We start from the raw sequence: 11452 nt of genomic DNA, 5'->3' as shown, positions 1-11452 counted from the left end.
TGATTCCAACCCAGTAAGTAACCTGACATAATGCTCACCTGGCAGCTGTAGCACCAAGAGCCAAGGGCATGGCTGGAAACCATACATGGGGCCCAGACAGACTTACAAGTCGTACCTCTCCACCATGACACAGGTTGAAGAACTGTACCCACTTCCTTTAGCATTAAGAAAGCTGGGGCAGGTCAGGACAACAAAGAAACTCAAGAGACTGTGACGCCTGTTCAAGACAAGCTGTGCTTAACAGATACATCTGTGGTTTCAAGAAGGATAAGCAAAAAGGGTAGCCATGGGAAGGAAGAAGAAAAAGAAAGCAGCCATAAAACACTTCCAAAAGGAGGTCATTTTCCCCGGTGTGAATTGCACAGATAATTTAATGTAATTTACTTGATTTTCCCTTCTCAGGGTCTGATTTCAGAAAATCAAATTACAAAGTCATCATCACATCCTAGATTTATTACAACTGACCTGCAGGCAAAAGGATAGAACTATTACATAAACACTTCGATTCCATGTATATATCTTAAATAGAGGAGGAATTCAAACAAGAATACAGGATAAAATATTCCAAAGCTCCAAGAAGCAGTTATGTTACTGAGCTCCATTTTTTACAGACAAATAAGGCAATATCCCTGCACATTAGCTTTTTGATAATTTTTATACATTTTTCTATGGTACAAGAGAAAAATAACCAGAGCTCACAATGTACAGTTCTTACACTATTTTCACAGTTTGTGAACACTATACACCCTTTTGTTTTAATAAAGATACATTGTAATAAACTCCTTGCCCTTAAGTTTATAGTTCATAATAATCTATGATGAATACACTAAAATTGCCTTTTTATGTGGACATCCACACAAGAGAACGGTCAGATTAGCTCCTGGACAGTCAGAATTGCTTTTATCTCCATTTGCATAACGGCAAAGTGACCCTATGCTGAGCCAGACCGGAAGTTGACAGCAGAGAAACAGATTCCTCTTGAGTTCCCGGGAGCAATGGAGGAGGATGGCTTGCTGTGGTCGAAGGGAGACATCAAGCAATGTCTCTTTTCAGAACAGTGGGAAGTCTAAAGTTTAGGATACCGTGGGGGAGAAGATAGGGAAATGAAGCAAGTAGATCAAAGAGATATTCACTTTCGAATTCTGCAATTTACAGGGATGTGACTTTAAACAGCACCATTCTCCCTTTATTGTTTGATAGTATTTATGACTGTCACTCTGAGAGGAGACACGGCAATACCCGCCATGATTTGGTTCTGTAACGGCATCAACCTGCATCTCAGGCCATGGCTGTTTTCTATTCCAGTGTGCCTGAACCACTCACCGTGCTGCTTCACTGTCATACAAAGCCTAAGGTTCAGTGCCAGGGAGGCCCAAGCAAAACCTACTGAGAACCTGGCTAATGGGTAAGTGAAGAAGCACAAGATACTTAAATGGCCTCTTGTAACAGTGCTGAGGGTTTTGTTTTGCTTTTTGTATTTTTTCCAGTAGAATTCCAATGCCAAGAAATGGTGGCGGACTAGGAGAGGTTCTAGCCGGTGATGAAGGTAAAGGCTGCCATTTCAGATCCTCATCTGGTCCAATGTGTCTCTAGAAAAGATGCCTCTTTATCACCTACCACATTGGCTGGGCCCCACTATTCTTAGCCTTTTAAACACCAGCGCATATGAGAGATTTGGGGCTAAAAATCCTCGGTAAGGAACATCCCTGCTAACTGTAAAGGTTTTTTGATATAGAAAAAAGGCAAAATATTGGATTAAGCGAAAGTCACATAGCGACAATAGACCACAGGGGAAGGGAAAGAGATTCAGAAACTGAAGACCTGGACCAGTGATGGCAAGAAGCAAACAACTGAGATTTGGTCTTTTGCTGCCTACTAGAAATCTTTATCTAATCAATCAAGGCACATTGCTACTAGCTACTTCTCCCTGTTAGTGAGTTATGATGGCTAAAGTATCAGGCTTGGGACCAAGGGGAAATATATAGCTGCTACAAGTTGTTCCAGATAAAATACTACAATTAAAAACATCTGTAAACTTTGCCTTCTGTACTGTTTTCTTCTTTCAGTCCTGGTGGTTTGTGGCAGGTGGAACATCAAGTTGGCAGCACACCGAATTCTGAGAATGAAAAATTCTTAGGATCAGCACCTTCTTTGACAAGTGGCAGACTCCTGAGTCTTCCCAATGAAAAGTAGGACTGGTAAAGGAGAAAAGAACACATTCTGTCCTGTCTCAATATTTTAATGTTCACCTCTTTGAACGCAACATGGTTTTTGGTAAAGATAAATTCATTCTAATTTAACATGATATTTCAAACAGGAAATTTGGCTGAGCACATCGATCCCCAAACATCAACTGTAACTGTAAAGCAACAGAATATCACATCAGTAAATCTATTGCACTTGGTGAAGAAAGTAAATTCCTCCTTTGTCTCCCAGCTCCAGAAGGCAATGTGTCTCGTTGGCTGTGCAAGCTCTTCTCACTCAAGCCCGAGTTTCTAAGTTCAGACATAGTACATCCATCACCGTGTCCTTCCAGGATTTGGAAGTCTGACAAAACACCATTCCAGTAGCTGCATCTCCAGGTTTTGAGTCTAGAAATGAATTTAAGATGTGATCTAATCACAGTCAACAACTTGATCGTACTGACCTCCACATTTCATGAATATGTTCATCACAAAAGAGCAGGATGAGGTCTCTCTGACCAGCACTCACACCGTGTGATCAGTCAGGTATTACAAGGATGCACGTTCTAGGTGACAGGAGTATACAGACATGATGGAAACGAACACCAATCTTATTGCACATGGTGTCTGGGCGAGCAATAAAAACACTGTGATACGGGATGAAAATTCTTTACGTCTTGCTTCCTCTCAGCCCTTTTTTCTAGAGTCTGATGTAGCAGCGATATCAATCGACATACATGGGAGAGCTGGGAGTAGCTGGCATTTGATCCAGGATTTTACAAACATAGCATGCGACCTCAACGGCACGTTCTTCATACATCAAAATAAAGGGATGTTTCTGTAAGAAAATTGTAAACAAAAAAGTCAAAAGTTTGTATGACAGCCCAAACTGAACATTTTCCAATTTCTATAGAACACAGAACTCCAGGCTCCCAACCACACACAGCTGTGAAATACTGCCCCACCACAAGTTCAGAGAGGTGAGTACAGCCTTCATTCCGTGCAGATATGCTAATGGCCATGGGCAGGCCTGGAGAGGATACGTGCTAATGATTTGAAGGTGCCACCTTGGCAACGAGGTCTGGAAACTTATCTGGATACCACGGAGTGTTCGTTGAGGGAGACAGCTAAGTTGTTACTCAGCACTAAACATAGCTGGAGTCTCCACCACACCATCTAAGAGCTAAGAAGAATGACGTAAATACCAGTCGCTATTCCTCTTGGGACACCAGTATAAATCTCAACCTCCATTTCCCCCATATACAACAAGAGGACCTTTTTACAAAAAGGTCACAATCCTTTTGACCTCTTCTTTTGACCTTTTAACAAAAAGGTTGTAATCCTTTTGACCAAAAGAGGCCTAAGAAAAATTTGCCCCAGGAGCTTCTTCCCTGTACTCTCCAGAGCCAGGGCCCCAGCATCTGCTTCACCTTTTAAACTCCATCTCTATCAACAGTTTTCTTTTATAGCCTAAGTATGTTGACTGGATGTTTTTACAGTCATTGATGGACTGCAATATCGTAAGTTTGTCACAACCTCCTTGGAGAGCTAGTAGTTAAATGTGACAAACAAATGGATCTTTTCTTAAAATATTCCCACATTATTATATCACAATACTTTCTCCACTGCCCTACCAATGCCACACCCAGTAGACTGCTTAAAACACCCAAGTTCCATGGGATGAATGAGAACTTTCAAAGAAATGGGAATAGGCCGTATAATGTAAATTTGTGTGAGTTTTTATTAGGGCAGAATAAACACAAACTTTTCACCAATTTTTTTCTTATGGCGGCATCACATAGACTATGCAACGGAAAATGGCTTCTTAAAGTGAAAGTCAGAATTCTTTGGGGGTAATTTTTATAACATGTTAAGACCAAAATTTTCCATGAGAATTTAGCTAGTATTAGTAGCAAAATTATAACCACAAATTTTCTCTTTCCAAATATTTGTTTAAAAACATTAACAAAGAACACGCAATAAAGTTGAGATGTTGGTTTATGACAGAGAGGCCCACTGCTTGCTTAGTGAACCAGCACGTTAAGAGAGTTCCGGTGTGAGGAGGTAGGTACCTACAATCCCCACAGCCCCACACTCACCAGAAGCTCTTTATACTTTGGCCTTTTGGATTCATCCTTCGTAAGGCTAAAATAACAGAAAAATAACATTATTAAAATGTAGATTCATTTGCCTAAGTATTTTTCTTTTCACAGATGAAATATTACAAAGAATGAAATAGTTCTTTCCTTCAGATCCAAAGTAACAATGCAGACAGCCTGCTAAACACAGCAAAGCACGTACAAAAAATTATGACAGTCTATAATCTGAAGATTTATCTCTAGGATAGTCAGTGTAGGATGATTAGTTAAAAATTAGAAAAATACTAATTCTTGAAAATTGACTAAATGGCATAGCTACACAACACTAAATATATAAATGTTGTACAAGTATAAAATTATTTGTGTACATATATGCTTTTCTAAATGTAAATAAAAAAGTAGACAGGTATTTATGCAGAGACTACCCAAGAGAAACCAGCAATCAAGCAATTCTGGGAGATAAATTACATATACATTTTTATCAATTTATCCTTAAGTTTTAAAAAGTTTATACTCTGTATCTCAATATGTTCTTTGGTCCAAAAGTCTAAAACAACATAACTTCACTAAAGACTACATCAGTATATACAAATCTCTGCCCTGTTGACATTTTCTCTTTGTCTCCTTGAATTCTACCTTGCCTAATTAAAGCTGCCAAAAGTATTTTGTTTATACTTACTTCATCTATCTGGGCCCGTATCTTAATCACCATTCCCTTCCAACCTCAGTATTTTACTATCAAACATGAATATGGGTAACATAGTTCACCGCTTTCTAAACTCATTGCTGTCTTCCGTATCGCACTTTCTGTAATGGATACTGCAATGTGCTATGTAGATTCCGTCTTTCAGGAGGAAGGACTTATTCTTCCACTGTGGGGCATGCTACCAATTGACAACCCTTTACTATCGGCCTCTTCGGAATTACAACAGCCAAAGAGAGCCACCTTAGCCCTCCTGGGACAGTCCGTCTCTAATGACTGAGCCACAAAAGTGTATAAAAATCCAAGGTCCTCATTCCAAGGCGGATCAATACTAAAGGCCCTCCCAGCTTCACAGATTCCCAAAGAGTTGCCTGAGGCTTTCACTGACACGGCGCTGCAACTCAGCTTCTTCTGCTCAATCTCGTTTCCTTCTCATTGCTAGTGTTGATCCCAAGATCACTACCTAGTCAACGTCCCACACTCTTATCTCTGTCTCAAAAGCCTGCTTTCCAGGTATCCAACTCGTGACATCCTTCTTCTGGGTTAACTTTTCTTCTTGGTCAAGTACAGTTGGCCCTTGAGTAACACAGATTTGAACTGTACAAATCCACTTATATGTGGATTTTTCTTCTGCCTCTGCCACCCGAGAGAGCAAGACAAACTCCTCCTCCTCCTCAGTCTATTCAATGTGAAGACAAAGATGAAGATCTTTATGACGATCCACTTTCACTTACTGAGTAATGTATTTTCTCTTCCTTATGATTTTCTTAATAATATTTTCTTTTCTCTAGCTTACTTCATTGTAACAATGCAGTATATAATACATATACAAAACGTTATGTTAATTGACTATGTTATCAGCAAGGCTTCTGGTTGACAGTAGGCTATTTGTTAGTAGTCAGGTTTTGGGGTAATCAAAAGTTATATGCAGATTTTTGACTGAACAGGGGGTCAGCATCCCTAACCTCCACACCATTCAAGGATCAAAACAGTCTATGAATTGTAAGCTCATAGTCTTCCCATTCCTAAAAATGTCTGTATTTCTTCCTTATTGTGAATATTTGAGTGCCTGAGTATAAAACTTTAGGACCAGGTTGACAATTATTTTCCCTCAGCACTCTGGTGCTGTGACTCCACTTTTTCCTGCAACTATTGTGGCTGGGAACAAACCTGCTGTCAGTTCTATCAATCCTTAACAGATAATCTGTTTTCTCTTCCTGATATTGTTTGATAATTTTGCTTCAATGCATAAATGATGAGAAACAAAGGTATAAGTTTATGTACCTTATACCTTTGTTTATATCTTTTTCATCATTTATGCATTGAAGCAAAATTGCACAATATCAATTAAAATTTACCTTTTAAATTTATATTTAAATTTACCTTTAAGCTTTTACCTTTGTTTATCCTACATGATAAACAGACTTCACTTTCAATCTGAAAACCTATACTAAATCAGTTTTCAAATGTTTTCTTTCCCCTATGATCTCTGTAAATATTGCTTCTCCACTTTCAGAGTTGCCTTCTCTATTTCCATTACATGCATCTTAGAACCTCTTACTTGGTATTCTATTCCGATTCTTTACTGCTTTTCATATAATCTGTGTCATGCTGGGGGAACTTCTCGGCTCCGTTTTCTATTTCTCTAATTTTGCCTTCGATTATTTCCAGTCTAGAGTACATCAAGTCTGTTGTGTCTTTCATATCAACAGCTATGATTTTTCCATTTCCAAGACTTCTATTTCCAACTGCTTCATTTGTTTCTTCCTCAGTTTTAATTGAATTTATACCTTTATTTCCTTGAGCAACCTAAATATACTGATTTTCTTTTACAGCATATTTCAGACAATTTCAGATATCTATTTCAACTTAAAGTAAGTTTCTGTTCCATTTTGTTAAATGCTTTCTTAGCATTACCCTTCAGTATTTAGGAATTTTGATTTGCAGACTCATTTTGAAGTAACATGCTTACCCTCCACGCATAACCATACATTTGTTCAACAAATGTCTGAGTGTCCTACTGATCACTATGAACTGAACTGGGAGCTAGGGATACACATATAGAGCAGTTTTACAGTTGCCTCTATTTCACAGGGCCACCAGTATTGAACAGGGTCCTATAATGGACCTTTCAAGTTCCACTCCTATGTTGGTATTAGGACAATTACAGTTCCAGTCCTCTGGTTGCAAAATCGGTATCTAAAGCCTTGTTGTTGTGTAGTACCATAGCTTGCTTAAAGCTGTGGCCCAGGAAGTAACTGAAATCATTTTTTTCGTTTTCCAGAATGAAAAATGACCTGGAACACAGCAAGCCCATGGCTTCAGATCTACACAGCATTTTGTAAGTATTTTTGTTGCATTTTTCACCCACACAGATATTTGCCTTCTTTGTAAAGCTGCCATACCTTTCTGGTTTTGTGTTTTTCTATTTCATCTACTGGAGCAGAAAATTATGTCAGTGTATAAACCTATGATGCTATTTGGGTGGAAATCTTAAACTATTAACATTGACTGTCTTCTGTTTCTAAATTACAGCTGACATTAATCATCTGTTATCAATAATTATATTGGCTCCCCTTAGACTAATAAGGTAGCCATTAGCAAAATTAATTCTAATAAAATATGTATTTCCTTAGTTACATTAGCCACATTTCAAGTGCTAGCAGGTACCACACTAGACAGAGCAGAATATAGGCCATTTCCATCACCTCAAAAAGTTCTACTGGGAGAGCTTCAGCTCTATCTTCTAGCTCATTAATCTCTCTTCAACGATATCTAATCTGTTGAATCCAGCTATTGTTTTTTAATTTATGCTTTTTATTTCTAGAAGTTCTATTTGGTTCTTTACAAATGTGTTCCCTGCTTATATTTCTCAGCTGCCTCTTTATTTTTCTTTACACATATATTTTTTTTTCCTTTCATTCCAATATTTGAAGTCTTTGCAGATCTATTCCTACTATCCATTGTTTCTGATTCTCATTTCTTTTGTGAGTGTTGAAATTTTTTTGTGGACTACATATTCCACTTAACTTTATTTTTCGGAATCATTTAGTCCTAGGCTGAATGATTCGCTTTTGCTTCTGCCCATCAACTGGGGGCAAGAGGAGGGTATCTTTCCAACCAAGGACTTTGAAAAGTAATTCTTCTTAAAATTAAATTCTCTAAGTATTTTTACCATATACAATATGAATTTTGACAGCAAATCTACATTTGCTTGGGTTATCATAATTTACTTTGACTCTTCCTTCTCTCCCATAATTTCCCTCCCTGAATTTCAGTCAATTTCAGAGCTCCATGGATTCCTCAGCTTTGCACCAACTCTTTTACATTTTAAAAGGGACTTTAGGTGGGGCACGGTGGTTCATCCCTGTAATGCCAGAACTTTGGGAGGCTGAGGCAGGCGGATCACCTGAGGTCAGGAGTTCAAGACTAGCCTGGCCAACGTGGCGAAACTCTGTCTGTACTAAGAATACAAAAATTAGCTGGGCGTGGTGGTGCGTGCCTGTAGTCCCAGTTACTCAGGAGGCTGAGGCAGGAGAATCTCTTGAACCCAGGAGGTGAAGGCTGCAGTGAGCCAAGATCACGCCACTGCACTCCAGCCTGGGCAACGGAGCCAGACTCTGTCCTAAATAAATAAGTGGCACTTTAAAAGGCTTATCCAGGTCAGGTACAGTGACTCACGCCTGTAATCCCAATACTCCAGGAGGCCGAGGCAGGAGGATTGCGTAAGCCTAGGAGTTTAAGACCAACCCAGTAATACAGTGAAATACAGTCTCTACAAAATTTGTTTTAAGAAATTAGCCAGGTGGGCCAGGTGCAGTGGCTCACGCCTATAATCCCAGCACTTTGGGAGGCCGAGGTGGGTGGATCACCTGAGGTCGGGAGCTGACCAACCTGACCAACACGGAGAAACCCCAACTCTACTAAAAATACAAAATTAGCCAGGTGTGGTGGTGCATGCCTGTAATTCAGCTACTCAGAGGCTAAGGCAGGAGAATCGCTTGAAACTGGGAGGTGGAGGTTGCGGTGAGCCGAGATTGTGCCATTGCACTCCAGCCTGGGCAACAAGAGCAAGACTCTGTCTCAAAAAAAAAAAAAAAAAAAAGAAATTAGCCAGGTGTAGTGGCACACTGCTGTAGTCCCAGCTACTTGGGGGGCTGAGACGGGAGGATCGCTTGAGCCTGGGAAGTTGAGGTTGCAGTAAGCTGCGATCATGCCACTGCACTCCAATCTGGGTCACAGTTTAAAATGTGGGCTGAGATCTGAGGAGAGCAAAATCACTTGGTGACCACTGAACAGGCCCCAGAGACAAAAACTCCTTATATGAGGAATTTAGAAGGGAGCAAAAACCACCCAATGACTATCAAACAGGCAATCTGGAGGCAAAATTCCTTATCTGGGGAAAATTAGAATTAGACTTCCCAGCCTGGCGCGGTGGCTCATGCCTGTAATCCCAGGACTTTGGGAGGCCGGGGCAGGTGGATTACTTGAGGTCAGCAGTTCAAGACCAGTCTGGCCAATGTGGTGAAACCCCATCTCTATTAAACATACAAAAATTAGCCAGGCATGGTGGCATGTGCCTGTAGTCCCAGCTACTTGGGAGGCTGAGGCAGGAGAATAGCTTGAACCTGTGAGGTGGAGGTTGCAGTGAGCTGAGATTGCGCCACTGTACTCCCACCTAGGCAACAGAGCGAGATTCTATATGGAAAAAAAAAAAAAAAAAACCCAAAACCAAAAAGTAATTAGATTTCCCTATTATCTAAAGCAGGCATTGGTTTCAGATTTTTTTTCCCCAAAAAAACTTTATAAGTAACTAGAATTTCTATACATCTTCAGAATGCCATGTCAAAATTCACTGTGCAACACTTACTGACTTTAAGGAAAAAATTACTACAAATGTAATCATTTATTGTGACCTACATGGATAATATGGTCCAAATTACCCTCAAGCTTTAAGGTCCATAAATACCCCTAAGGAAAAATCCACTGTGGCATGCTCAGTGCCCCGCTGCACTCTTCTGCAGCATGCTTTCTTTCTAATTAACTTTCCTTTTTCAAACCTATACTGTTGTCTGTAAATTCTTTTTATCAACCCATGAGTCAACCATTTCCCAATGCTGGGGGCTCAGACACCTCAGCCGGCAAGGTCTTCCTTTTGAACCATAAGTCTTATCCTTTTTTTATCTTAGGAAAACTTTTAATTGAAGCAGACACACAGAAAACACAACTCCTAAGTGCAGAACTAAAATAAAAGTAACAATATTCTGACTTCCAATACCTTATATTGTTTGCTTTTAACTTTCATATAGAAATAGAACCATACATGCTGCTTTCTGTCTTACTTCTTTCACTCAACATCAGTCGTGAGATTTACTGAAGTTGCTGAGTGAAGCAATGGTTCTATCTTCTCGATGCTATATACCGCTGTATACATAATGCTACAACTTATTATCTGTTCTACTGTACAAAGAGTTTCCAATAGTAGGTTATAAATCTGCTTTTCTGGACATTCTTATATATGTCTTTTAGTGTATTTATGTCCACACTTTTGTTGGGTATATAGTTAGAACTTGAATTGCTGAACCATGGTGTATACATAAACCATATTAGATCAGCTGTACTGGATTACTGCTTGTTTTTCACGGGAACTGTAGTAATTTATACTCCTACAAGTTATGTATGAGACTTTCAGTTGCTTCAGATCCTCATCAATACTTGCTACTGTCAGTATTTTAGACTGTGGTCATTCTGGTGATTACAGTGGTATTTCATTGTAGTTTCGACCTGCATTTCCCCTGATTACCAATGATGCAGAATGAAGGCAGCACACTGAATATGTTTACTGGCCTCCTGAATATTTTAAGTGCCTTTCAAGTATTTTGTTATTTTTGGTTGTTATTTTTCATAAGTGTTCTACATTTTTAAGTATTCTTTACATATTCTGTGTATAAGTCCTTTGTCGAATATAGGTATGAAAAATAACTCCTCCTACTGTGTGGCTTGGCATGTCATTCAGTGCTGTCTTTTTAATCAATGGAAGTTCTTAATTTTAATGAAATCCAATTTTATCAATCTTTCTCTATGTTCTGTTTCAGAAATCTTTACCCAAACGTAATGAAAATATTCTCCCATATTATCCTCTATGTGCTTTTAATTTACATAACTGAAGAAATTCAGTTTGGCAAAAACCATTCAAGGAGAGGGAAGTCATAAGAAATCTGGCCAGAGCGAGCCAGGTGCAGTGGCTCATGTCTGTAATCCCAGCGCTCTGGGAGGTCAAGGTGGGCAGATCACGAGGTCAAAAGTTCGAGATCAGCCTGGCCAACACGGTGAAAACCGTCTCTACTAAAAATAATAATAATAATAATACAAAAAATTAGCCGGGTGTGGCGGCAGGTGCCTGCAATCCCAGCAGTACTCAGGAGACTGAGGCAGGAGAATCGCTTGAACCCAGGAGGTGGAGGCTG

The 11452-nt window shown here is 39.5% G+C and overlaps 1 protein-coding gene across 2 annotated transcripts in view; it reads right to left on the bottom strand.

Moving 5' to 3' along the window:
• Window positions 1-341: 341 nt before the first annotated feature.
• The window catches only part of MAP2K4 (mitogen-activated protein kinase kinase 4), a 120647-nt gene continuing 109536 nt past the window's right edge, over window positions 342-11452 (bottom strand). For both annotated transcript variants that reach the window (XM_008010410.3, XM_008010411.3), the window contains 2 exons: window positions 4283-4328; window positions 342-3021 (listed from right to left, as the gene is read on the bottom strand). In XM_008010410.3, the coding sequence (XP_008008601.1) occupies window positions 2908-3021; window positions 4283-4328 (160 nt within the window). In that variant the 3' untranslated portion in view covers window positions 342-2907. The remainder of the gene's footprint in view (window positions 3022-4282; window positions 4329-11452) is intronic.

The sequence above is a fragment of the Chlorocebus sabaeus genome, chromosome 16 (genome assembly GCF_047675955.1).
Source record: "Chlorocebus sabaeus isolate Y175 chromosome 16, mChlSab1.0.hap1, whole genome shotgun sequence".
Lineage (NCBI taxonomy): Eukaryota > Metazoa > Chordata > Mammalia > Primates > Cercopithecidae > Chlorocebus > Chlorocebus sabaeus.
Note: the sequence above shows the minus strand (reverse complement) of the source record. Positions and strands in the feature narration are given on the sequence as shown.